The 26,881-nt window shown below is 36.9% G+C and overlaps 3 protein-coding genes across 3 annotated transcripts in view; all 3 read left to right on the top strand.

Annotated features, from left to right (window-relative positions):
* The first annotated feature begins 6 nt into the window (after window positions 1–6).
* Window positions 7–15,585, top strand: Upset (SET domain-containing protein upSET). The gene is made up of 12 exons (XM_076380080.1): window positions 7–2,328; window positions 2,619–2,712; window positions 2,904–3,057; window positions 3,148–3,292; window positions 3,375–3,422; window positions 3,505–4,180; window positions 4,255–4,733; window positions 5,665–7,144; window positions 7,220–8,743; window positions 8,859–9,102; window positions 10,453–10,590; window positions 10,682–15,585. Exons 1-12 carry the CDS (start codon window positions 119–121, stop codon window positions 11,140–11,142), a joined length of 7,653 nt encoding a protein of 2,550 aa, XP_076236195.1. The 5' UTR covers window positions 7–118; the 3' UTR covers window positions 11,143–15,585.
* Window positions 15,586–15,989: 404 nt separating this feature from the next.
* On the top strand, window positions 15,990–19,852 carry LOC143180668 (aminoacylase-1). The gene is made up of 5 exons (XM_076380555.1): window positions 15,990–16,167; window positions 17,080–17,249; window positions 17,941–18,444; window positions 18,776–19,066; window positions 19,148–19,852. Exons 1-5 carry the CDS (start codon window positions 16,071–16,073, stop codon window positions 19,289–19,291), a joined length of 1,206 nt encoding a protein of 401 aa, XP_076236670.1. The 5' UTR covers window positions 15,990–16,070; the 3' UTR covers window positions 19,292–19,852.
* A 217-nt stretch (window positions 19,853–20,069) lies between these two features.
* Window positions 20,070–26,881, top strand: part of Jumu (Forkhead box protein N4 jumeau) — a 36,760-nt gene continuing 29,948 nt past the window's right edge. The window contains exon 1 of the mRNA XM_076380553.1: window positions 20,070–21,033. The gene's annotated coding sequence lies outside the window, so the exon portion shown is untranslated. The remainder of the gene's footprint in view (window positions 21,034–26,881) is intronic.

Raw genomic sequence — 26,881 nt, 5'->3', positions numbered from 1 at the left:
GCCTGGCCCACCTCCCCCGGTATCCCCAGCCGAGCGTGCTGATGCTAACGACAGCAACGATGCCACTATCGCCGCGCCGAAATGCGTTGACGGGCTTTCGCAAAGTGCTGAAACCACCATGAGCTTCGTTTTGCAGTTGGGCACAGTAGAGACACCTTTAGAGAAGAAGAACGGTAGCCAGTCGTCATCGGTGTTACTAAATCAGGAGACTTCCAACTTAGTGGTAGCTGGGAACAGAGATCCTGACAAATCACAAATTCTTCAGTGTCTAGACAACACGTCGGAAATTCCAACCGGTCAAGTCATCTCTTTTTCTACCGTGAAATCGATCAGCGTTAACTATCCAGTGGCTAAGACTGCCAGAGAGGTGCAGAGGATCGCTGGTTCCCAAACGAATACCACACAGGTGCTGACTACTCGTGTTATTTCACAGAAATTGTCATCTTCGAGCCATCAATCGCAGCCTGTACCGGTGACCTTAAACGCTTCCCCTCATGTGACCCATGTACCGGTAAATTCTCAGTCCTCACAATCTGCTGGCAATGGAGTGGCACATATATATCCTTTGCAGCATGCTACGTCAACGCAGAGCAAACAGCAGGCCAGAAGTCAGATGGCCACTTGCGAGAACAAGCAACAGCAACAGGGAGGAACCCCTGTGTCTAACCTGCAACAAAGAGTTCAGCAAGTATCTTCGCAGCAAAAGGCTGTCAGTAGCGCCACCTCGATGCCCAATATCCAAAGGATACACGTGAAGACGCAGAATCTTGTAGGGCAGGGTCAAACTGTAAATTTGCAGAAGGTAAAAACAGTTACAAACGTCAGTCAAGGTGTCACCGTTCAGAGAAACTCTGTACCCCGGATACAAACCGTGCAAAAAAGTCAGGTATCCACTTCCACCGCTCAAACAACGCAATTCGGTATTAATCAGATGACGAATAATGCCAACGTTCAAAGAACCCAACAGGGGACTAATCCGACACTTCAGAAAGCACAAGCAAATACTGCGACTACGCAGAAAGCAGCACAGGTATACAATAATCAGAAGGTATCATCGCAGATGCTGAGTAATCATCCAAATCATAAAGCGCAACACCAACAGATTACTGGTAATACGCAACAAGGACTGCAGAAGTTGCAGAGTCAACAGCCACAGAAGACTATGACTGGTCCCAGGCAGCAACAATCTACGACTACAGTAAACAACGTTCAGAAACCTAGCAATAATTCTGTAGCTGGTATACAGAAGGCTCAAGTGCTAGTACAACCGCAAACACAGCAATCGACACAGGTACAAAAGCACGTGCAACAGCAAGTTCAGTCGTTGCAACATCAACGGTCTCAGCCTCAGGCAACTTTGCAAAAGTCTCAGACAGTAGCTGCAGTCAATTCGACTAGAATACAATCGTTAACAAATGTCTGTAAGAGTAATAGCGTTCCAAATATCACGAAAATGCAGCAGAATCCTAATCTACTTGCGGTAAGCAAGCAACAAGCGGTGGTACAGCAATCTCAAATTCAGCAAGTACACGTCCAAAATTCACCTCAATTACAGCAACAGTTGCTTCAACAAACCCCGCAATCCCAACCGCAACAACAAATTACTAATAAACAGCAGCAGCAGCAATCGAATTTAAATCAACAAACACAAAGAAGTCACAGTATTACCAATGTCCATCAAAAAGTTACAGCTATTGCCACTGTACCAAATAGCCAACGTACTCAGGTGGTTAACTCGAAAGTCCAGCAACAGCAAATGGTAATGAGAGTGGGAGTGGCGAAGAATCAAGTGCAGGGTTTGCAGCAGGGAAATCTGAAAAACGTTTCTCAGAAAGTGCCTAACACTGCGAAAACTCAAAATTCACAAAATACAGTACAGCAAACACTACATAGGAATACTAACTCGCAACCTGTTAAAATAATACAGCAGCAACAGAACGTTATAGGACCTCAGAATACGCAGAAACAGCCGGGATGTGTAAAAACGATTCCCCCACAAAAATCTGCGCAAAGAAATCACACGCAGAAAGTGACCGGTATAAAAACCTCTTTAAATACAAACGTGACTGCGGTGAAAAGTCAAGGACCGACAACTGCAGTCACACAAAAAGCAAGCATCAAAACATTGTTACCACAACAAACTGTTACTCCTAATATGCTGATGCATAAAGCTCAGCCGATTAAGATACAACAACAACAAACGATACAACAAAAACAATTAATCATGACATCGTCCCAGTTTCCCCAACAAATCAGGCAACAGCCTGGTCAAATAAAGACGTTACTACCGGTGACTAGTACAGAGCCTCGTAAGGATGTCGAAAACAAGTTAGTATTGTTTATACATAGCATTACTTTTTCTTTAGTTATTTCATCGCCTGACTATAAAACATACATAGTTATAGTAGCTTATGTTTCCATGATGTTCTTATTGTCGTACTATGTTGGTATTTAATTATTCGGTATTCCGAACTAAAAAATGAAACTGAAAGTCGAACAAAAAATAGTTGGATAAGAATGGTATTACCTTGTGATGACGTTGTCTTTAATTTAAAAAAAATTATTGTATTGTATCAAAGTTTGTTAATATTTGAAAAATGCAAATTTACTATTTTTAGAAATGAGTCGGAGTTACCACGCTTACCTAAAGAAGATGAACATCAACAGGCTGCTCCTAAATCTCCAGTTAGAAGAATACCCCCTCCTTACGAGGTAACATATATTTGTAGAGTATAACATATACGTTATCAGACATTGCCAATATACAAATTTTGTAGAATTTTATGGTACAAGAGTATAATGTATTTGTTCGGATTGTATCATAATTCTTGGTATTCTTATACATATAATTTATCATTATATATTTTCTTCCTGATTTTAATTTGTGTACTTCGTTATTACAGTGTCTTCAGTTTGTTCTACAAGATCATAATTATGGTGCGCCACCACCGAGAACACCTCCACCTCCATCTCCACCAGCGCATTCAAAGCAACAGTCTATTAATGGAGCTGGAAGTTCAGCTGTACCTTCTCAACATCCTTATATTTATGGACAAGGTAAACGAAAATTGTGACATTGAAGTGAAAAATAAATTTGATTTGTAATATGTATAGTGTGTTTTACTGAAAAATTATTACTTATTGCAGTAATAACTGGTACTAATGTGGAGGACGATGCAGCAAGTGCGATCAGTAGTGAACCAGGCAGAGAAGCTGAACCAGAAGGAGAAGAGACCGAGACTGCTCCCGAAGGAGAGGGAGATGATGAAGATAGTGTTACTAGATGTATATGGTAAATATTTAATATGATTATTACCAGTTCAATTTTTAAATTTTACATGAGTGTTTTTACAATAAACATATCTTCCTTTCAGTGACTTTGAACATGATGATGGGTACATGATTTGCTGTGACCGTTGTTTGTATGTATTCATAGTATTGTTAATTCACAACAAACGTTTTTTAGTATCTGATCTATGAATAAACTGTTATATTTAATTTCAGGGTTTGGCAACACGTCGATTGTATGGGCATAGATCGTTCTAACATTCCTGATGAATATCTTTGCGAGATATGCCGACCACGACGTGTTGATAGACAAAGGGCACGTGCTTTGCAGATGCGAAAACGTGAAGAATTGTTAAATTCAGATACTTCATCTGATACATCATCAACTAGTTCAGCAGATACAGATGTTGGAGTGAACGCTGTTACAAAGAAACGAACGCTGCAACAACAACAGCAGCAACAGCAACAACAGCAAATTCCATTACGAAAATCAGACCCGCCACCGCAAGTAAGACGCCTGAACAATAATAATAATAACAATAATAATAACGTCGCGAAACGGCAGAGGAGAGATTCTCATCCAAGACAATCCAGTGCGGTGCGTAAAAAAGAAGCAACGAAAAGAGGCCCAGGTAAACGTAAAGCGAAACGCCGAATGAGCCTCGAAGATAAAGAAGAAGACTCGCAAGATACATGGGCCTCAAATGTAGCACCACTCAGGCAGTGGATTGAAAGATATGAAGAAGCTGTGACAAATCATTATAGTCCAGAATTGAGAGCTAGGATATCTTCTATCAAGGTCAATGGAACGCATAGTGATCTCAGACAGAGTAATATGAATGTGATGGCTACTGGAAAGTGCAGGCTCAATGTACACAGTAATAATGTTAGGGTAAGTATACATATTTACAGCATGAATATGTAATGATAAAGAAGCAGAATGATATCATCCTATTTTTATTGTAGTTTCTAGTAGCATCGATGTACCTTCCACCTAACACGCCAGTTGTCGAGTTAAGAGGAAAGTACATGCTAAGTACACAACATCGACCGTCGCATCCTCAAGGAAGGCAACACACACAAAGGCCAGGTCCTTTCGTTTTCTTTTACCGATTGCCACGTGATGGCACAGAAGTCTGTGTAGATACCAGAACGTATGGGAATGATGCTAGATTTGTGAGGCGAAGTTGTAAGCCTAATGCGGAAGTAAAGCACTGTATAGAAAAAGGAACATTGCATTTGTACATTGTAACCACTACCGCAATCGAGAAGAACGCGGAAATTACTATTAGGCACGAGCAGCATGATCTACTGTTGTCACCTAATCCAAACGGACCCGTAATGCCTATTGTCTGCGCGTGTAATAATCCAAGAGAGTGTCAGATAGCGTCTATGAATCAACTAAATAGAAGAGGAAGTAATGGAACGCTAGCCGAAAATGCTGAGTGAGTATTGTAGAATATATTAGGTCATTCATTGAATTCTGTGGAATTTATCTTAAAGTTTATATAAAACTAATACGGTCACAGGTATTTTTTTTTTAAATTAAATTATTTGCCGTCCGCTTCTAGTGCCTTCTTCCACTTCTCTAAACGCTAGACTTCACATCTGTAGAATTTGGAAGGTTTAGATTCTAAGCATGCGACCACTCAGTTTTTCACTTTATCAAATTTTCAAAATAATTGCTCTCCAAGACTGTTTCATTAATTAAAACGAATAGTAATTAAAAGGTGAATTACTTATCCTAATTTAAAAATCAGGAAGGAACATAAATCCTATATCGATTCAAAATTGCACTTTCAGTCAAAATGTACGGAGTCCACTCTTCTTAATTTTATATTTTTACTAATTGTTTTAACCGATCCCACATTATAACTTTGCCTATTCGAAGCTGCTTTACAAATTCACTGGGCAATTGAGTGGAATCTTTTTTAACAACAATAACAAAATATCTGTTTTCATTTCTGTTAACCTTTTATTACGTTTTTGCTGCTTAAACAAAAATTTCCTCTCCTGAATCATTTAAACCACCTTTTAGCATGTTTTTGCAGATATAGTGCCCTCTCTATAAGCCTCTACAATAACTCGTGTTGTTCCTACCACCATTATTTCCGAATTAAGAGCCAATAGTATGCAATCTCAGACATATTCCTTTCCAGCTATCGTTTACAATTGAAATAATCGAACATTTCTCACTAAAAGACTGAGAACGTTTTTTTACAATAGGATCTATGAGAAACAATCGACAATCGTTATAAATTATAAGCATGGTGTACACCAGTATCATCTATGAGTAATCCGCAGAACTTAATGAACGACCTAATACTACTATTGATATTAAAATCTGATGCAAAATATATTTCTTTCTATACACAGTGGCCGTGAAAGGAGACGGAGGGGTAGACGAAATACAGTCTGCGAAGACAGTGATTCCTCGACGGTGGCTCCCAGTACAACTGTTGCTCAATCTACTCCACCAACACCAACAACAGTATCAACAGTATCATCAGCACCACCTAAAAAAGCAGTTACAAATACCGTTGCAACTACAACTCGCCAGGTACCCAAAGAAGAAACACCACCTGCAACGACAGTTCAACAGCCACAAACGTCACCTGGTTTAAGTCAACCCACCGCATCAGAGTCTAAGAAAGATAAGAAGAAGATGACTAGAGAAGAGAGGAAGATGGAAGCTATCATGAAAGCCTTCGAAAGACTCGAGAAGGCGGAACAGAGAAAACAGGAGGTTCAGGCACGGAATGCACAGAGGAAAGAATCTGGAGGTACACACAGCGACAACGAGGACAGTCACATTGCGATACAATCCAAACATAAGCAACAGAATTCTGATAGGCCTTTAAGGCGAAAGAGGAAAAAAGGTCGATCTAGAACTATTAGTACATCTCAGTCACAAAGCAGTAGTCGAAGAACAAGGTTAAATTCCGCAGATTCTGATATGTCTTCTGGAGAAGAGAGCAATTCAATGCAGTCACCACCGCTGCTAAGTCAAAATCACTCCCAAAATCGCGACGCGCCTTACTCTTCTCATCTACACACTCCAGCCAAAAACACCAATGAGAATGGGAACACAGGATCTGGCCATCAAGGAATTTCAACGGCTGCGGGCTTACTTTTAGCTTTAGCCAATTCTAATGCGCCAGGTCCTAGTTCGCCACCTTTACAACAACCAACACCAGTGAAGAGTCCGACTTGTGATAGTGGAGCTAGTAGTAGTTCTCAGAGTTCTACTCCATCTACTCCTTTATCATCAGCTTGTTTACTAGTTGCAGCAGCTGTTGGTCCTCTAGCACCTGGTTTCAAATTCCCCAAAACCAAAAAAGTCTTAATGAATGAATGGTTGAAGGAATCACCTGATCCACCCCAAGCTAACGTACCTCAAGTGTCTCCCTTACCAGCCTTACCATCGGCACCTTTATCAAATGCAATGAATCCACTCTGCAAGTCCTCAGACTTTTCCCTGCCGAACGATTCATCTGCAGAATTTTTGTCGCAAAGCTACGCGGCAAAGAGTCTGGCTACTTTGGTTCAAGCAGCCAACTCCGTGTCTGGGATATGTGATTCACCGCCTCAACGCAAACAAGCAGTAGCTGGCAACTCTCTATGCCCTGTGTCAACTGGCTCTGCAAAGAAAAGGTGGCTAAGACAAGCGATTTCAGAGGAATGTGATTCGCCAAACAGTAGGCCTGAAAGTCCACCAGCCAGTGAAATGGTGGCACCACCTAAGAAGAGAAGAATAGCCAGAGAAAGCTTGTCGTCAGACAATTACACTCCACCTACAACGCCAACTATGTTGATTCCTGAAACTTCCAACAATAGATCCCTATGTCCAGCTGAGGTATGTCTTTTTCTCTTTATATTTTGAATTACTTTTTATAAAAATTTTGCTTTTTAATTCTATGTATTGTTTCAGGATGATTACATGGAACACTTACAGTCACCATTAATAGAACATAATGACGAACGACATTCGGAGGCAGAATCTGTAAAACAAGAGGATAATTCCGACAAACATATAAACTCGAATGACTCCACATGTCAAAAGCTTTCTATTGATATTCCTCAAAATTTACACGTTAAGGCAGAAAAAAGTGAAGAGCCTATGGAAGTGACGCAGATGAATATTTTAATGCTAAAAGAAGAGAATATCAAGGTTAAAGAAGAAGTGAAGGATGAAGTGGAATGTCATCACACGTCTATTCATATGGACTCAAAATCTTTTATCAAGGATGATTTACGATCCATCAACTGTGAAATAGTCGATTATCAAAAAGGAAAAATAAAGAATAGTGTGAAAAAAGAAGAAGAGCAATTAGAAATTGAAAAAGGTACAGTCGAGATCGTCGATCAGAATGAAGGAGACACCGAAATGGAGGATCTGAGTTCCCCAATTGCTGTTATGGAATCTGACGCGATCCTAAAACAGCGGGTGGATGAAATGAGACTCGAGTTTGGAGGTAGTATTGCTGAAATGGAAAATGACAAATCAGACGATGAAGGAAAGTCTGAAAACAACAAATGTGAAGCGAAGTCCGATGACAATACCTCCATTGATGAATTTGATGTCGAAGCGCAGATGAAAAAAATTACAGGAGATGATGGAAATGATTACAAAGAAAAAATTGACACTAGTTCAGAGAAAGATAAAAGCATGGATGGCATAGAAGGCTTGATGGAAAGTTCTAAAGAGGATTCAGAATCTGAAGACAAAGAAATGGACGATATTAAGTATGAACCATTGTTTAAATCCTTTAACATAAATCACGAGGAGAGGTTGTTCAAAGAATTTGAAAGTAAACCAGAACAAGATGACATTGTTGAACATAATATTAAGGAAACTGAACAGAGCCAAGAATCTCAGAAAACAGAACAACCGTCCGCGTTCGTAATTTCATCAGAAGAATCTATATTCGAGTCTGCATCCTCCAACATGGATACAGAATCAATCGCGGAACCACCAAAGATATTTCATTCCATTCCACCATTGAGCGAACGTATCCGTAAAAAGACAGAGGGCACGAATTCTTCCAAGAGTCAATTGAACTTCGAAGCAGCCATAATTGAGTCTACTATTGACATTGAGTCCGTAGATGGCACCAAAAATGGGGAACAAAAATCCATGCTTTCAACAGCTTTAAGGGAACTTTTGGAAGCTAAGTTAGATGATTTAACACCTGAAGAAGAAAAAGTAGAAACTATAGATGAAAGCAGTATTCCATATACAGACCCAAAATCAGAGACAACAGCACAGAACATAGATGTTCAAGAACCTATTAAAACTGCTTCTCCAGAGGTTCATACTGAAGAGGTTCAGATGAAAGAGGAAGAAGTTCCGCCCAAAGAAATCAAACGACTAAAAGATCCCAGAACTGTTGTCCCTAACAACATGCCTGCACCAGCATTTAAACCCGAAACAGCCGCACCAGTTAAACGAAAGGTTAGCAAAAGAACCACAATATAGTTTTATGTAAAGTTTTTTCGTTAAAACTTATATTTTATTTATTTTACTTAGTTTTGGTTCTTGTGGATTCAGTACTATCGTACTGTTTCAGTTATCCATATCAGAATACCGGAAACGCAAACAGCAGTCGTCAGGAACACCACCAGAGCCCGAACCATCGAATGATACGTCCACAACAGATAAAGGAGCAGCAAGAGGCAGATCGGATAGTGCGAGCAGTGGTACTTCATCGCTCAGTTCCGACGAGGAAGGCTCCAAAATATCGCTCTCTCTTGATGTGCCTGGTTTAACTACACTACCATTTTTCACCAACGCAGATAACGAGGAGAAGAAAGGTAATAATTGATGTTTTTAAGTTGTCAGAAAATCAACAAAGTGATTAAAAAACTGAAATTTGAACATAAAGTGTACTATCGTACTATATGCAAAGTTTGTCGCTATAGGTAGGGGAATCTTTTAAGGAAAATATTAATTTATTGATTCTTAACATTAAAATAAGGAGAAACATCAAGAATAAAGAAGTTGTAGTTGTCTTCGTTTGTTTATTATTAATTTCTAAAAATTGGTAAAATCTGCCTAAAATTCGGCGAATTAAATGACACCACTGTCAGCACAAACCGCATAACTGTCTTACATCAATGACTCTGGTAGTCGCTGCTTTTTACAAACACTTATAATTAATACATAAAGGCTCAAATGTAATTTCATTATTTGTTTTCACTGTCGTAGCTTTCGGGCGTAAGCTGTATCCTTTTGGAAAAGTATTCCCAACGTTTTGTTAACATTGGAATTAGCATTCTCAAAGGGCCTGGACTATTGACAGAATCAAAAATCCAACAAAAAAAAAACCAACCCACATCAGACAGTAATGATAATATAATCTAAAGACCATCTTCCTTCTATACATACAGGGCACAATAGACCGTATTAGTAGAATTCTAAAGAAACACAAAATCAACCATATTTACTACTCACGTCAGGATCGAACAGGCGCTCATTTCCCCCAAAGAAATTGAGAGGAGCGTGAGCACTCGACTCAAGGAACACGAGCGATGCACCAGATTGGGGTGTATATAATCAGTTGTTGCTGAACATCAAATAGCAACAGGACACAAGATTCTCTTGTATCGAATCCAAGGTAATTGCCAGGCCAAAAGGATATTTTCCTAAGAAATACGGGGAAACATTGAAGATAATGAAACATCCTAATAATATCAACAGGGATACAAAATAACACCTAAACCCAATCTGGAATTCCTTCTTCCCAGTTTTTTAATTGCTCAGCTGACTAATCAAAGAACACGTTTGATTGGTACGCAATGATGTGTAACATGAGCAGGTACACATAAATACTGGAACATCACTAGATACATACCAGTATCAGTGTATCATTTGACCCCCTGAGGATGCTAACGTTAACGGAAACTAACGAAACGTCGGGAACAGTTTTCCAAAAGGACACGTTTTAAAGCTGTATGTCGATGAACGAAAACTTAAGTGAAAACCTCAACTCTCTTCTTTATTTGTGATTTGTCGCTTCATTTAAACGTCTAGAATCATCATCAAAATTTTCGCCCACCTGTAGTTGAACATAGTGTATGTTTAATTCAATGAATTTAATAAACAATAAACTACAATCTAGTGTACGTAAGTCCAAGTCTGAAAAAATTATTTCGTATAATTAGGAGCCGAAGAAGGCACAATTGGTTGGTCTGCTGCACCAACTTTAGTTGAACGTCAACGAGAGAATCTTACAGAAAGATTAAAGCGAGAGTTTGGATTGTTCCTCAGCGATGATGAAGAGGAGAGAGCTCGCAAACACGGTAAAAATTTCTATTGTTCTTATTTTTTAGTATACTTCATACAATTAATTTGTGTAATGTGGTGTATTTACGAACTATTTAATAATTACAGGTCTAACGGCAGAGGCAATACTGAAAGCGCGTAAAACTTCTCCGCCTCATCCCTCAGTTTCTAGTACTCCACCAGGCTATCCGTTACCTCAGTTACCTCCTCAACCCTACATTCCTCCACCTGGATCAGCATCTATACACTACCCTCAATTCCAAACTAAACCTTGTCCTGTTCAGTATCCAAATTTCACGGTAGCACAGAACGCCTCGCAACCGATTTATGCTAACGCAGCGCCACAGATGTCTGGTACGAAGCAGCCGCAGCAGTTCTTGGTTCCACAAGCTTCTCAAGCTCCACCAGGTTCGAATCCATATCCTCCACAGTTTATTCCACCTTCTACCAGTGCAGTGTCGATCTCCAAGTACTCTTCGGTGACGCCTCCGCCGCCTGGGAATCAAATATATCCCACTTCCGCTACATCACAAAAGCAGTTTTATAATCATCCGACGCCAAGGTCTTAACCCGCATAAGAGGTAGCGCTGTTAAAAGGTTTTCTAGGCTACAGAAATCGCGGGGAACCCGTCGGGATCTCATGTGACTTGTTTAAATTCTTTAGATTAATGTTTAAGTTGATCTCTCTGAAAACCAAGGGATGGATAGGTACCCTGAACGGAACGAAAAGGAATTCACTATATCTCTTCTGTCTTACGGCCTTCATATTTACATTAATGAATATTTCGATTATTCAGAGGATGATTTTTATGAGGCTGACCGTAAACAAGATGAGATTAGTGGTCACCAGGTGCTAACTGTTCCGCTTTTAAAGACACATTATGCGTAGCGTTGATTATGACACAAAAAATGCTTCTGATGGTTTTGGAGACGCATTCGATGGAATTCGCGTGGCCTAACAAGTGATAGTTTAAGTATTTTGAAGAAATCAGAAAAGGAAAATCGTAGCATTTTAGATAACTATTTGGCATCTAAGTTAAACGGCCAGAAGTGTATCTTACCACGTACACTTTTATATATATACATATATATCGGTGAAACGGTGCCCTAAAAGTGTTTATAAATAGCATTAGTTCAATTTTGATGAAGCTGTAATAAGCTTGGTATTGATTCAAGGTGGTACTTGTGGTATGTACTCGCTTGAATTAATTCCATGACTATATATATAGATATTATATATGTATACACATAACACACAAAATGCACACTTGCATTATCTGATTTTTCTGTAAATGTCATTTGCATATACGCATAATAAGAACTATGTATTTAATCTTAAATAAGAATGAATTGCAATGAAAATTGAAAGAAACTAAGATATTCTGCTGTTTATGTGAGTGTGCGCGTGTGTGTTGCGCTCTTCTCCGTTTAGTTTCATGATCAGAATTTGATAATCATTATTAAGTTCTTAAGTCAAATAGTCACAGCGACAGAGTTTCTTTTTCGAACTGTGGTTGAGCCTTTCTGAGATAGAGATCGAGTAGTGAGAAATTATTCTATTACTCCTTCCAAAAATTAGAGATTCTTCTTATCTTGTCGTCACTACCTCAAGACAGATAAGGTTGTGGGTATGGAATGTTTCACTAACTCCATATAAATCATTTTTCAGTTCTAGGAACTGCAATAGAACACAATACTAGGATTTAAAGAATAATGGTTATAGAAACAACGAACGACATAAGGAAAAACTAAAATCTGTTCCCTGTGTCAGAACGGCTCGATTGTAAAATATTGCTTCTTTAATTCCATCGTGATGATGATCATCGAATACCAATGAAAGAGCACTGGCCTGTTTAGGGTAAAAATTGTACAGCACGAAGTTTCAAGGGTCCTAGACTGGAAAAACATTGTCCCCTGTAAAGATCTAAACCCTTGTAAAGTTGATTTTTTGTCTAAAATCTATTTTTTTTTTTTTTTTTTTTTTTAATTTTTCTTTATCTTTTTTTAATTTTTCCTACGTTTCTTTTCTTTGATAATCGTTCGAATACAATCAATAGATTCAGCGCATTGTATTATTATTAGTTGCGATATTGAAACATAATACCGGAAATGGTCTTGTTTGATGATCCGCACGAATCCTGAAACTTAACATTCATTCAAGTACAAAAAATCTTTAAGAAAGGTGTTAGAAAGAAATCGTATTAAGAGAAAGAACAAACGAAACGCGTTAAGGGTGGTAACACTGCAATAACTATAGCGCCAGGCAGAATTATTAATAGACTATTTTTTATAAAAAAAAATTCAAAGAAATGTATGCAGTAGATTGATCGCTTCTTGCTTTTACAAAATTTTCTCAAAGTCGTTTTCTAATATTCTCAGTGCACGCGGTTCGGTTATTTATTACTTTTTCAATATCTATTTTTCTTTTTTCTTCTTCATTTTTTCGAAGTCCGGTGATTCAATAGTTTTATACCAAGTGAAAAAAAGAAAAATGTAAATGAATAGATTTATTCGATACAGGACATTCGCCCAGTGTACGCATATGGTGTAATTTCAAACGTTAGTGTACAAAGTTTCGTATACATATATATGAAATTCTCGTATATTTCATCGTGTACATATATTAATGACGTTTATTAACTATTGTTTATACTTTTTATCAAGAGTTAATGCGAGACCCTCTTGATCGTTCCTTGATATAATTATGAATTAACTTGGTCGGCGCTTGTATATTTTCACAGATTTTAAGCTCACGGTTTATATATTTTAAATGGAAGCACACAACGAATTCCTTTTTTTTTGGAATCGAATGGAACACTTTCTCAAGCACGCTGAAAAATAATCTAAAGGCCATAAAAATATCTCGCGTTTTGACAATTGTTACCTGAACATTTATGCGATAATGTGCATATGTTACAATTAAAGCGTAAACTACAGTAAATATATACGTGTACAGACGAATATATATATTCACTACTTATGTTTAGTTAAAGTATATGTTAGAATCTAAATATTTTATCGACACGCACGAATCTAACGCGATTACTGGCAATGTGATATGACGTTATATTTTCTGACGTAACTTCAAATATAAACATACAAATTTTTAGCTTGAATCCATTTAGATGAAATTGCAAAAAATGTAAAAAGACACTTTTTAATGGAATTGCATGCAATTCTTATGAAATCAAATATTCATAAATATATGATTTTCTTAAAACGAGCCATTAAATGTATCTATTTGTCAGTGAGCGAATAAATTTACTAGTGTTTACGCTTTGATCACAGCATATGTACAAACAAAGCATAGACATTACAAAAAGTATTATGCGTTTATCCAGTACTTCTTTTTGATTTCAAAGTGAGTAGTACAATACAGTTTATTACAAAACAAATATTGTACAAGCAATCGTCGAATCAAACGTTCAAAGCCAAAAACGACAAATTAATTTATAACTCTTACAATATTGGAAGATGTGTATTTTGACTATATATATATTTGTAATATATAAACAAAAAACAGAGCAGAACTCTTTGAGGTACTAAGACAACGGAGAAATACAGCAGCCAAAAGTAAAAATATTTTCTAATAAAAGTGGTTGTACAATTTAGACTTTGAATGTAAAGAGATGATAACATTATCTCAGACAAACGAAGTAGATATTAAAACCATAGTTCCTCGAAGAGTCTTTGCAAGCTAGTAAATCAATCTGTTTATCGTTTTCTGTATTTAGTTCAATGGTCCTTCAGTTACAACCAGAATTGTCACTATAAGCGATGATCATTGAAATTTTAGCGCGCTTCGAAGGCCGTTATACCGTTCTGATAATGACATTTTAATTCAGAAATTTTTAAGCGTTTAATATCAAAGAGTCTAGAGATCTGTGATTAGAAGATAAGACGTAAATGAGAAAACAAGAAAAGAATGAAATCGACTCGACGTATTTATGTACTTCCACCGTGAAACAATGTTACGGAAGTCCTGGATGGGTATATAACGATGGATCTCATTGGTGGTAAAAAGTATGATGCAGACATGTAAGGAACACTTTCCAATCAATTCCTGATTTACATTGCGTTCGTTTGGCTACAGCTTATACAAAAACGAAAGAACACGGAAAGAAAGAGGGAGAAACAAGGATATTTTTGGCATTTGGTATTCCTTTATATACTTTAGCCAATATTTTATAATAAACGTGTATACTAGTGTAAGTTACTCTGAGATAGTACCCTTCTGGATGGTGTGAACGTTGAATAGGGGTGTACAGATTACGTTCCCACCATCGGGGTGCAACCTGTGAAACTTGTAAATATTTTTGTAAGATAAATTTAAGTATGGACATCTCCTTTGAGATCTTGTACCTTCTTTGAAATCGTTGATAGGAAAAACAAATTGGAGAAGGAAAGATAGGGGGAGGAAAGAGCGGTAATACATTTGCTTTTTGTGGCTATCACCAGTTTCAGCTTAAATATTAATTATTCGTTGTACAATTCTCTCGTTGCCCTATACTATAATCTGTATGATAACATTCTGATGATGAATGGCGAAAACGTTCTGTTATTACAAAGAGATAAGTAATGATATTTAGAGGTAAAGAAGGAGAAAGAAGAAACTCGTTAGTACAATAGTTTCAATGTTGTAAATAAAACAAATCATAGTGATTATTATTATTATTAATATTATTATTATTATATTATTATTATTATTATTGTATGTAAATGTATATATATATAATTATATAAAGGTATATATAGTTATATATATGAAAAATCGTCTTTATAATAGTATCGAAACACAATTTTTTTTATTTGCGATTCACTGTTACATGTATGTGCCTAGTTATAGCCACGTTGCATTATCTACATATTGTATTATAATTTAAATTCGTACTACTGATTAAATGAATGTAATAAGTTCTTCGATATCAAACTCTATATGAATAGTATATATATACATATATATATTATACATATTTGAATATATATATGTATATATATAATATAACGTAACGTGTAAAGAGCTCATATTTAGGCATACATGAAATTTAATAAATCGGAATACATTTTACGAATTAACAAGTTCCACTGCTGACTTATTCTACCCTAAATCTCTGTTTCATAAGTTTCAATAATTTTTAAGTACACGCAATCCTTTTAAAATTTCATATGCTCAACGATCATTGGTAAACTTCCTTTTCATTAGTGAACCGAAGATTCGACTTATACTCTATTTATGTTGAATCCGTCGTAAAAAGCAGCGAAATTAGAACAGAAGAAAAGAATCTCGTCTGGATTAAACCAAATACTTTATCAAAAAGGAACGCTTGTAAGCCCGCGACTCGGTGCCGTGTTTCGATTGATCCGTCCGAACACGTCACCGCTGATAATCAGCGGCAATTGGCCGAGAGAAAGAGGAGCGAGCAGGCGTCTGCTGTGACAGTCGACTCGACGGCGTCCGACGCGGTGATCACTAGGCTATCACTATCACGCGCACGCAATGTCCTCGTTGTCCCAGGCTCAGCTGGACGCAACAGCTGTGGAGAATTTTCGGGAGTACCTGCGGATACCGTCGGTCCAGCCTAACATTAATTACGGTAAGCGATTTCACACTTGTTGCGATCCGACCTTGATTTCTATGAACAATACAAATTCAATAAATCTTGTACGCGTTAGATCTATACGTAAAACTTGTCCGAGCATATTGCGTGCTCGGGACAAGTCTGTTAACGTTTCCTTATTAAGTAAATTGGGCTCCCCTCGCCGATCCCTCGAACTCGTGGGTCTGTAAATCCGTTCAAAATGTTAACTATCGAGACTTAGAAGACTCGCGAAGGCTTTGATCTCTCCTAGCGACAGAGATTCATAGCGTCGAAGACGCTATCCGGCCATTGCATGCCCCACCCTGCATGTTCGGGATGTTATTTCTGTTTTTGTATTCTTCCTCAACGTTGAGAGCACGTACCGGGGAACTTCGATAAAGTCGTTCCCTAGAAATGAATTCAGTTTAGTAAATTGCTACATGATCCATACGATCTATACAAGATTGTTTCTCAAGGACGATTCGTGATTGACCTAAATTGTGTAGGCAGTGGGTCACGAAAGCTTTCCAGTGCTTTGGGAAAAAAATGTTATTAAAATTCTTTGTATTGTTAAAATGAAATGCTCATTGGAGTTGGTACAATTCTTGTTATTTTTGTATGTGTGTTTTGTTTGGTGTTGTGTAATCGTATTTTAACTCTGTTAGGACAATCCACTTATTAATATTATTATCAACATAATAAAATGAGGGTGTTATGTTATTGTTCATGAATCTGTGGAAATTTCGGGTAGAGATAGAAAATTATCACTGAAAGATAAGATTAGATAATTGACAAATGCATTGTACTTCTTTCTGCACTTTTATCTTATTTCAATATTTATGTAATCGAAATACATTTCCATACAATTGTCTGAGGGTTTTGAAGTTCTAATAATGGAGTAATATACCGATAATTTTTATTTTACAGATGATTGCATTGCTTTCTTACAAAAACAAGCCAAGTCTTTGGATTTGCCACTTAAAATTTATCATGTCCATCCTAACAAACCAATTGTGGTTATCACATGGATAGGTACAGACCCATCCAAGCCAGCTATTCTTTTAAATAGCCATATGGATGTTGTGCCAGTTTTTGAAGTGAGTATATTGATTTGTACACTATTTGAATAAAACCATTTAAAGGTAATTATTTAAATAGTTAATATATCTTGGTAAGAGTGATTTTTAAGTAATTTGTATTAGTTTAAAAAATATTTTTTGTTTGAACTATTTTGTTATTTGGATATTATTTAAATAATTCTATTTGATTTTATATTTGAATAAACCTCCTGAGTTAATTTCACACATTTTTTATTTTAATACCTCTATAAAGGAAGATTTTGATCTCATATCTTTGCTTTAGATGCATTCAAAATATTGATTGCTGAAATCATTCATTCACGTAAAAGCATACTTTCAAATGATTTATTTGAACATTTAAAGAAAATGAAGCTATTCTCGTAAAGCTATCTTTAAACCATTCATTGGAATAAAATTATAAACAATGGTTATAATAATGTGTACCTTGTTATGTTCTAAATTGCTTCTGTTTATAACAAAACATTGAGAAAAACAATACATATTTTTCAACCATAGTAAAGTAAATATTTTAAATATTACCTTCCTCTAATCTCTGTTTGATACCTAATAATGTGCATTAGTCTCTCTTATATTACATTCTTAATTGATTAGACTAGAAATAATGAAATACATCAAATAATTTATCTTTAACAACATTATTTTTTATTTCAAATGCATAAATCAATAATAACTAAAATTAAATTTTTAGGATAAATGGACTTATCCTCCATTTAATGCTCACATGGATGAGCAAGGAAACATTTATGCTCGTGGTAGCCAGGACATGAAGTGTGTTGGGATACAGTATTTGGAAGCAATTCGTCGTATGAAGCTAGCTGGAGAACATTTCAAAAGAACAATTCATATATCCTTTGTGCCAGATGAAGAAATTGGTGGTGTTCTTGGCATGAAAGATTTTGTACACACAAAAGATTTCCAAGCTTTAAACATAGGTTTTGCATTGGACGAAGGTATACCCTGTCCTGAGGAACAATTTTACATGTTTTATGGTGAAAGATCTATTTGGCATATTGCTGTTGAGTGTTCTGGCACTCCTGGCCATGGATCTTTGTTAGTAGACAGTACAGCTGGAGAAAAACTAAGAACGATAATTGACAAGTTCATGGATTTAAGAGCCAAAGAAAAGGCAAAATTGAAAGATCCAAAAATCCAACTTGGTGATGTTACAACTGTAAATTTAACACAGCTAAAGGTACATGTATATTTACACTTGCTAATTTTTCTACATATATATTTTCATGTTATCTGATTAAAATTGCATTGAAAGTTATAGAAATAGTAATAAATTTAATTAAATAGAATTAAATGTTATTTCGGAATAAATTTTCATATTTATTCATGTTTTCATATCGAAATGTTATTATTACATGTCTGTGCTTTTAGAAGAGCAAACTACAACAGTGAGTATTTTAATTTTTTTTTTATTTTTCTTTTTAGAGAGATACGACATATTTTCATTAAACAATGTTTATCCTATTTTATATGTTAAAAATAATTAACGTTCTAAATATAATTCATTTTAGGGTGGTGTACAAACAAATGTGTTACCCACATCATTGACTGCAATTTTTGATCTTCGTTTGGATCCTTCAGTTGAGCATGAAAACTTTGAAGAAATGATCAAGAAATGGTGTGAAGAAGCTGGAAAAAATGTCACTTACTCATTTGAACAAAAGAATCCCAAAATTGAAAGTACAAAACTAGATGACAGTAATCCTTATTGGCTGGCTTTTAAAAAGTCTTGTGACAGTCTTGGAATAACTTTGCAAATAGGAATCTTCCCTGGTGGAACAGATAGTCGTTATGTGCGAGAGGTAAATATCTTTTTTATTCATATTCTTATGAAGTACCTAATATTATACGGAGAATTAAGATTTCTTATATTTATATTGTAGGTTGGAATTCCTGCTATTGGTTTCTCACCTATGAATAAAACGAAAATACTTCTCCATGACCACGATGAGCATTTGAACAAAGATATTTTCTTAAAAGGCATTGAAATATACATGAAAATAATTCCAGCAGTGGCAAATGTTTAACCAGAGATTATGCATTTAAGAATGCATTAAAAATGTCTCTAAGAAATCAAACTTATTAGATGAAAAACCGTAGAAGCATAAATGATAGAACATAGAAAGAAATTCTAATAGAGCCATATGTTAATATAACATAAACGATTCAATATCGTAAATCAAGTGAAAATGAAATATCAGTAATCTGCATAGAACCTATATAAGAATGTTATACGAGCTTCAGAGTTTATCATTCTTGAAGGAGATAAAATGTAGTTTATTTACGTGTATATAATTTGTTGAATTTGTTACACAAAGGAAATGTTAAATGTGCAATAGTACAATATAAAAGTAAAAACATATACATTGTACTGTGCCAAAGAGGTCAGTCTTAAAATTTAATGAATGAGATAAAGTGAGACTATAGAAATCTAGTGCAACAAAAAGCAAATGTTTTCGCTGTTACAAACGGAAGATAAACTCATTGTGGGGACCAAGTGAATGAATTTTAAATAAGGTACTGCATTTAGCAATTTCAATTATAAGTTTTAAAATGTACATAAAAAAACACAATGAATGTTCGTACAAGATTGAAATTTATTTTCTGCCTCAACGGCAGTGTGCCATATTAGTAATAGGAAATCAAGTGTGATGTTAAATTTTGAAGTTGTACAAATTTTACTTTACATACATACATGTATACATGATTGTTAGAAAAAAAAAAAAAAAAAAAAAAATTATAAAACGTATAGCAAAATTACATTTATGATATTAATATTTGTTACAAATGAATCGGAAAATATAATGAAACAAACTACTGTAAGAATACGTCCATTGACCTCGGTGGTATTAGAAGTTCACATTCTGTGCGAAATTTCGTCAAAAATTGATCGTATCGTCACGTTTGTTCCACATTTGGAGTTGAAAAAGTGTGACAAATTTGAAAACGCAACTTGACAGTGACAAGTGGATTTTTTCTCACGTCAAAGTCAATAAATCAGTGCGCGCGCGTGAATGCATTCCCGCCATTATCAAGATGCTTCATTCTTAAAACGAAACTGCCATACTCCCCTCCCTAGTAAACTGATGGACTCGTCCAATATTTTCGTTCTTTTCTCGCGTCGAATTCGCGCGTTTCCGATTAATGTTGTGAGATATTTATATCCGAAACGATCGTAAAAAATAGTAGCAATTTTTCAGTTCCTAAATAAGATTAAAATATATCGATATATGCCCAGAGGGACTGGTTTTGTTTCGTGTTTGGGTTCGGCCATTTTGAAGTGGGGAAGGTTAGGGAGAAAACACGATCGTTTTCGTCAGTCGTGACGCGCCTGCCGGCTGCTTTACGCGCGCGATTGGCTCTTTAATGGACGATCACCCCTAGAAAATCGTTATCGCTCGTAGTAAGTGATAATCCTGTGATAGATCATAGTAGAAAATTCCCCCGTAAATACCCCTTTGTCAGCCATGTGCATGAGTGCATCGTTCAAAGTGTCCTAGCGAACCCAAACGAACGGCCAATAGCTGGAGACCTGGGAAGTCACGTGAGTGTGGTCAGCCAATCGTCGCGTAGGGATTTGAAATCGTGCGTGGTCTTTGTTCACAAGCCTGCCGTGTCAACGTTACTTCAGTTCCATAAAGGGGGCCTTGTGTCGGTGTTCGTTTATGCATGGTCGCTGCCAAAAATCGCGTAACTCTCCCGTAAATATATGTGTGAAAGTGGTGTTTCTTTGCGAGGACGACGTGCTCCAAGGATCGTCGAACAAACGGTAAGTCCTATTACATATTATCGCGCGCGAATCTCCTCGGAAGAATTGTAAAAAAATATCTAGTCCGCTTTACCGGCCCGCCGTCTACCAAAGAGACTTTCGAGTATTAGGTTCGCGAGGGGGGCAGTGCGACGTTGCTCTGTACGCCAATTTTTTTTTCTCTTTTCGTTTCGCATGGTTTAGCGTGCGTACGCGCCATGGCGTTTACATTCGTCTGTTTATTTACGAAAGCCCAAGGTGTCAATCCGGTTCGGACAACAATTTTTCCTCCCCGTGCGTTGCCGGTGTGCGCAACTTTCGTAGCTTTTTCCACAATACGGAAGCCTTGCGATTCGTACGTTTGCCGCGCTACGACGACTTGACGGCGACGTAGGTGGCCGCAGCCGATGTCACCATGACGATACGATATATTTGCCGAGAGCGTGTGCCCGAGAATAAACAATCGGTGTAGGGAGATGAGTGGTGGGTCGCAAACTTGAATGAGTGAGTCATCGCGAGAGCCAGAATGCGGGACCTCGGCTCGTGGAACTTTCGGCGGGAAGAAAGTGCATTTACTGGGGGGGAAACCTTAGGCGGTATAATATGTATTTCCGGCGGCAAGGGCCATTGTTTTGCCGCGCATCGCACTACTTGCGAGCACCCGTGCTCCTGTGCTTGCACGCGATCGAATATCGCTGTCTCAAGATACAGTAGTATCCATACTCTAGTCAATGACATAGAAAATGGCAGATATTTTCCATTTTCAACATCTCTCCGAATTCAGGATTTTCGTATTTAATTGTACATTGACTTTAACGCTTACTTTTCAGTCGACATAAACGAATATTTGTAATCAGTAACGATTACTGGTTATTCAAAATACGGGAGTAGACACTGTTATAAATTTCAATCCAATATTTTGCCTAAAATTACCCTCGTAGTAGCCGTGGCAGGTAATCAATAGCAGGGGGGAGGAGCAGGGGAGAGGAATAATTAAAGGTGCCCATTTTCGAGCCTGATAGGGGAGGGGGGATTAGGATCTACGTAAACCCGTAACCATATCGATTTTCGGCGAGGGTCGTCGTTAAGGGAGTGCATAATCGATTCCATTGTAATTTTTGTAACGGTGCATCGTTCGGCGGGAGATTTATCGGTTTTTCGTGTCGGGTTTTCCCGGAAGGACGTTTTTCGAAAATGGTTGCGAATGACAGACCATAAGAGGGGAGAGGCTAGAGCGAAGAGGGGGACCCTCAAGTACTTTCCAAGCCTCACAGCCACGAAAGCTATTGACCGTGGGAACTTTCTGGGAACTCTACCCCTCGCCATATGCCCACCGCAGGAAATAATCCTACAGACTCCAGCGAAATCAGATCCGAGCAAATTATACTTTTCGCGTTCGGAATAAAGTATGAGCCTTCGATTGCCGGTTCCAAACGAAATATCAATTTATTAGGGAACAATGGTGAAAGCAAATTTACTTATCCGCCATGTTTGCGCGTTTACGAATGATTGCTTGTCACCCGTCCCGCGCAGCCAGATGTTTTTTGTTCGTTGAGTAGTTTTTTTTACACCGCGGGTAAAGAAGAGTCGCTTCCTGACGTGAATCGATGTCATGCTCGACTCTGTGGGCCTCTTTGCGGTTGCCTCCCTTTTTTTTTTCTTTCTTTTCGAGCATCGTGACTCGAGGATAAACACAACTGTTGTACCTTCCTTGCCTTCTTGTTATTGCTGTTGGTTATCAAAGGCTCACTCGTATGGAACACTCAAATCGCGTAATTGTTCCGTAGTATAAGGTAGAGGCAGAGAGTGTCTCTCGAATGAGCTAAAAAAGTCGCTTCCAAGGTGTGGAAAGATAGCCGTGAAAAAGCTTCGTGAATTACGCTCTTATGTGGTGCTTAGAGTTTACAGTTACTGCTCTGTGTATCATCAGCATGAATTCAAATTTGGTTGCGCATATGTTTCCCAATTTGATTGTGAAGATTATTTCGAAACGTAGAATCTATAAAAACGGTCATTTCGAATTATGAATTGTATAACCACTATTCCAATCACTGTAATGGGAAGATTTGTGAACAGTGATTGTCATTGTGCCTAATAACAGAGTTCAGATACAAGGCTTGCTCCCGCCAATTTTTTTTATTAGGTTCTTCTGATTGTAAACTCAATTTAGAATTGCAATTGGTAAATAAGAATAACATCGTTGATTATAATGTTAATCATTAACACTTCAATGGCCGCTCACACAACATGTGTGTGATAGCGTTTGACTGCGTAGACGTGTAGCCATTAAAGTGTTAATAATAACTATAAATACACAGTTAGAGGATTAGAAATAAAACGTTTTGACAGGAATTCTTAATTATTTAATATGTAAATTCACACGGAGTAGTTATTTATCGGTTTTAGCTTCAGGTCAAGCATTTGAGAACGCCAACAAAATTTTTCATGTTGGGGTTCGGTCCCACGTTTATGTTCGAGCACGCAACAACTTGTAGCTCGTGAAACATTTAGGGTAACGCGTTTTGTCAAAGGATTGCGTGTTGTGCATAACACGCGAAATTTTTCAGGAAACTGAGTCAGTTCCTCTTAAAGCAAAATGAGGTGGACAAAATGAATATTCGATTCAAACCTTAAAATGATAAACTTAACAAAAATTTTTAACTTTAAAAGAGTAGTTCTACATATTCTGTACAAGTACATACATATTACTTCTAGAAAATTTTGTACTCTCCTATAAATCGAATCCTAATTATTTTTCGATTACCTTGACTCTTAGCTATTTTTTCTTATAAAAATTTGATTTAATGAACGGATAAAATTAAATAGTCGTGACTTTATATTATAATTTCATTTCTTCCTTGCTCAAATACCATTTCATTAAGTTTTTGTCACCGTAATCATGTACGTACTGTACGTTATAATTGCGACGCTAAAAACCGTTACCAAGATTAGACATTTTTTCGCGCCAATTTGTCAATAGTACACGTCCACGTGTACGCGATTATTCCCGCGTTCAGTACACTCTTCCTCCGTCTCCCTCCTACTCTCCCTCCACACTGCAAGGTGAAAATATCGATGATAAAATTTGAATTTGTAGTTGGCGTTGACATTTTTTCTCAACGTCGGGTCGATAAAACGATTTGCGGGAGACGAGGATGTATATAAAATTTACGGTGGGAAAATGATTTCATTCGTGCTTAATTGAAGTGTTAATCATATAGACGGCCAACTCAACTATCTTGGCTGCATCGACATTTGCTATCTTTCTCTCTCTTATTCAATGATTCCCGTGTAAGAAAGAGATAAAAAGTATCGATGCGACTAAATTTGTCTGAGCTGGATGTACGTGCAGGTCGAATCACAGGGAAGAAACTTCACGTGTATTTCTACCCTTTAGTTTCAAAGTATATTTCAATTCAACAGTAGCAATGAAATCTGAAATGACTTATAATTATTATTATTATATAAAGCATGTATCAGGAAATACACAAATTCAGAATATTAATTCATGAAAATGTTCGGTACACAGTGAATGCAATGTCTCCTCACTAGAGATTTACGATTTACTCATGAGTCCATAGAAGAGAACACACTGCTGTCAACATTCAAATTTAGCAGTGCATAAAAAGTGAAACTCATTTTCTTGAAATGTTAAATATAATATTAAAATATGAGGAATATAGCAATGGCGACCAAACCACAGCTGCTTTAGATATTCTGCAGTTCTTTTTCCCTCATTATGAATATTAAAAAATTAATTTATACTAAATCTTTTTTCCCAAAAAAATTCTTTAAATATAGTTTTTACATTTCTACATAAACGAACTCATTTTTAATTTAACATAGCACTGACAATGAGACTGAGCTATAAAGTTTTAACTATATATAGTGTATACATGCATATGTAGGTATTTACATACAGGGTGATTAGTTTATCTGGAAACTCTCTGAGTATTGGCAGCATTTATTGTAATTACTGTTAGTATTCTAAGTGCTGCCAAGACTCATTAGAGGGTTTCCAGATAACCTAATCACCCTGTACATACAAAGTATATATCACAACCGAGACAAGCTATATCTTTAAATCGTTTATAAATTTAAACGTTTGTAACTTCATGAGATAAAATTAAATGATTCAGAATCGAGGATATTCTTATACTAATGTTATACATTATGTAAACAATTTAACTGCACCTAATTTTTGTATTGTACCCCATGCTTTCAAATGTATTACTTAATCTATTTTTTTTTCTTTACCAGTGAGAATTAAGGTAGTTAGTGTTGAGCATCATTCGAATAAAATTTTATATGAATAAAAATAACTTCTTTCAATTATTATTATTTATGTCAGAAGTTTCTATCTTCTCTATATATATAATTCCGTGTTTAGCTCTCGGTAAGATATTATTTAGGTACATGATTTTATTGTTATGTATAGTTGCATTTCGCTGTTGTCTGTAAGGAAGTAGTGTACCCTCCTATCTATAAAGTTCCAAGACCATAAAAGTAGTAATGGCTAAATATATCTGCAATCAATTTTATTTTCGTAGTTGCACAAGTGACAGTGTTCGGTATGTATATTATGGCTCATATGAGATGTAATGATCTGGAATCTAGTACCTAATCTACGATGTAATCAGCCTAAACTTTCAAAATAGGAAGTAATAATTTATTTCACAATTTACTATACTAAGGTTTTAATGTCTGTATGGCGTATTATTATTATATTTCTTATCATTTCATTTATATACACATACAATATGTAAAATCGGTGTTATAAATTATACATCTATATAATATACACGTTAATGTATCTATCAATACCTGTATCTCTTTCGGAGTACAAACGAAACTAATTGAAAACAGAAGTTTCTTCATTCTTTCATTAAAAAATTTTGAATACATAACGAGTAGTTTTGATTTATTCGTTATTCAGGAATAACAACTATTAAATTATTTATTCTTCTAAATAACTTTTAACTGACAATAAAGGATGCCGCTATCTAGTATTTTTAACGAACAAAATTTGACCCTGTCCTGATAAGGTTTGAGCACCCCTGGAATATATCAATGAGCTCATAAACGAGGAAATGCTGTGTATTGAACCATAAACTTTAAGAGAACTAGGAAGGTTGAAAAAGCAGCGTGAAAGCCAGGTACCGAAGCAGTAATAAATGGTCGGTTTATAATTGGGATCGACCGGACAATTGGCAGGCCTGAAAACGGTATTAGGAAGGAATCCTGGCACGGTGAATTTTCAAACGGTCTTGCGGCAGGCAAGAATCGAGCCTTACCACTACGAGCACGCCAGAGCCTGGCTCCGTGGCGTGTGTTGGTACATGGGTACACGGTGTGACTGGGTGCAGACACGCTCGTGGCTCTCGAGGCAAACACTGGTCGACCAGGAGAGCAGGGGGACGGGAGGATATCAGATCGATACTCGGCGAAAAGCGCGGGTAGGAGGCGCTATACGTATCTATGGCTGGTCCATCGCAAGATCCAGACTGCCTGCTCTATGCAACTTGTAGGGAGGCCCATTCCCTTTCAATGCCAACGAAATTCGTTCGATTACCTCTGCCAATTTCGTTGTTCGGTATCCTTACGGTCAGAAAAAAGAAGCAGTAAAACATCCCTTTTTTATCTTTCTGAATACATTCGCCGTGGGAACAAAATATTATGTTTCCTTTCTTCTAGGGTTAGAGTTATATTTTAAGAAATAAGCGCTAATTTAGTGGAAACTGGTAGACAAATCGAATCGAGCCTTGTCAGCGTGGAAACAATTTAAACATGTTATTCGGTTTTCAGGAGATCATGCGTGGGAGGAAGTGTTGCCGTGTCCGTCGAGTCTGATTGACCTCTTTAGTGGAGG

This window comes from Calliopsis andreniformis, chromosome 6, assembly GCF_051401765.1.
Source record: "Calliopsis andreniformis isolate RMS-2024a chromosome 6, iyCalAndr_principal, whole genome shotgun sequence".
Classification (NCBI taxonomy): Eukaryota; Metazoa; Arthropoda; class Insecta; order Hymenoptera; family Andrenidae; genus Calliopsis; species Calliopsis andreniformis.
Note: the sequence above shows the minus strand (reverse complement) of the source record. Positions and strands in the feature narration are given on the sequence as shown.

Coding starts and splice junctions, on each gene's coding strand:
- Upset (XM_076380080.1), top strand. CDS start 119: ATGAGCTTCGTTTTGCAGTTGGGCACAGTAGAGACACCTTTAGAGAAG. Junction 2,329..2,618: donor CGTAAGGATGTCGAAAACAA/GTTAGTATTGTT, acceptor TACTATTTTTAG/AAATGAGTCGGAGTTACCAC. Junction 2,713..2,903: donor GAATACCCCCTCCTTACGAG/GTAACATATATT, acceptor TCGTTATTACAG/TGTCTTCAGTTTGTTCTACA.
- LOC143180668 (XM_076380555.1), top strand. CDS start 16,071: ATGTCCTCGTTGTCCCAGGCTCAGCTGGACGCAACAGCTGTGGAGAAT. Junction 16,168..17,079: donor CCAGCCTAACATTAATTACG/GTAAGCGATTTC, acceptor TTTATTTTACAG/ATGATTGCATTGCTTTCTTA. Junction 18,445..18,775: donor TAAATTTAACACAGCTAAAG/GTACATGTATAT, acceptor AATTCATTTTAG/GGTGGTGTACAAACAAATGT.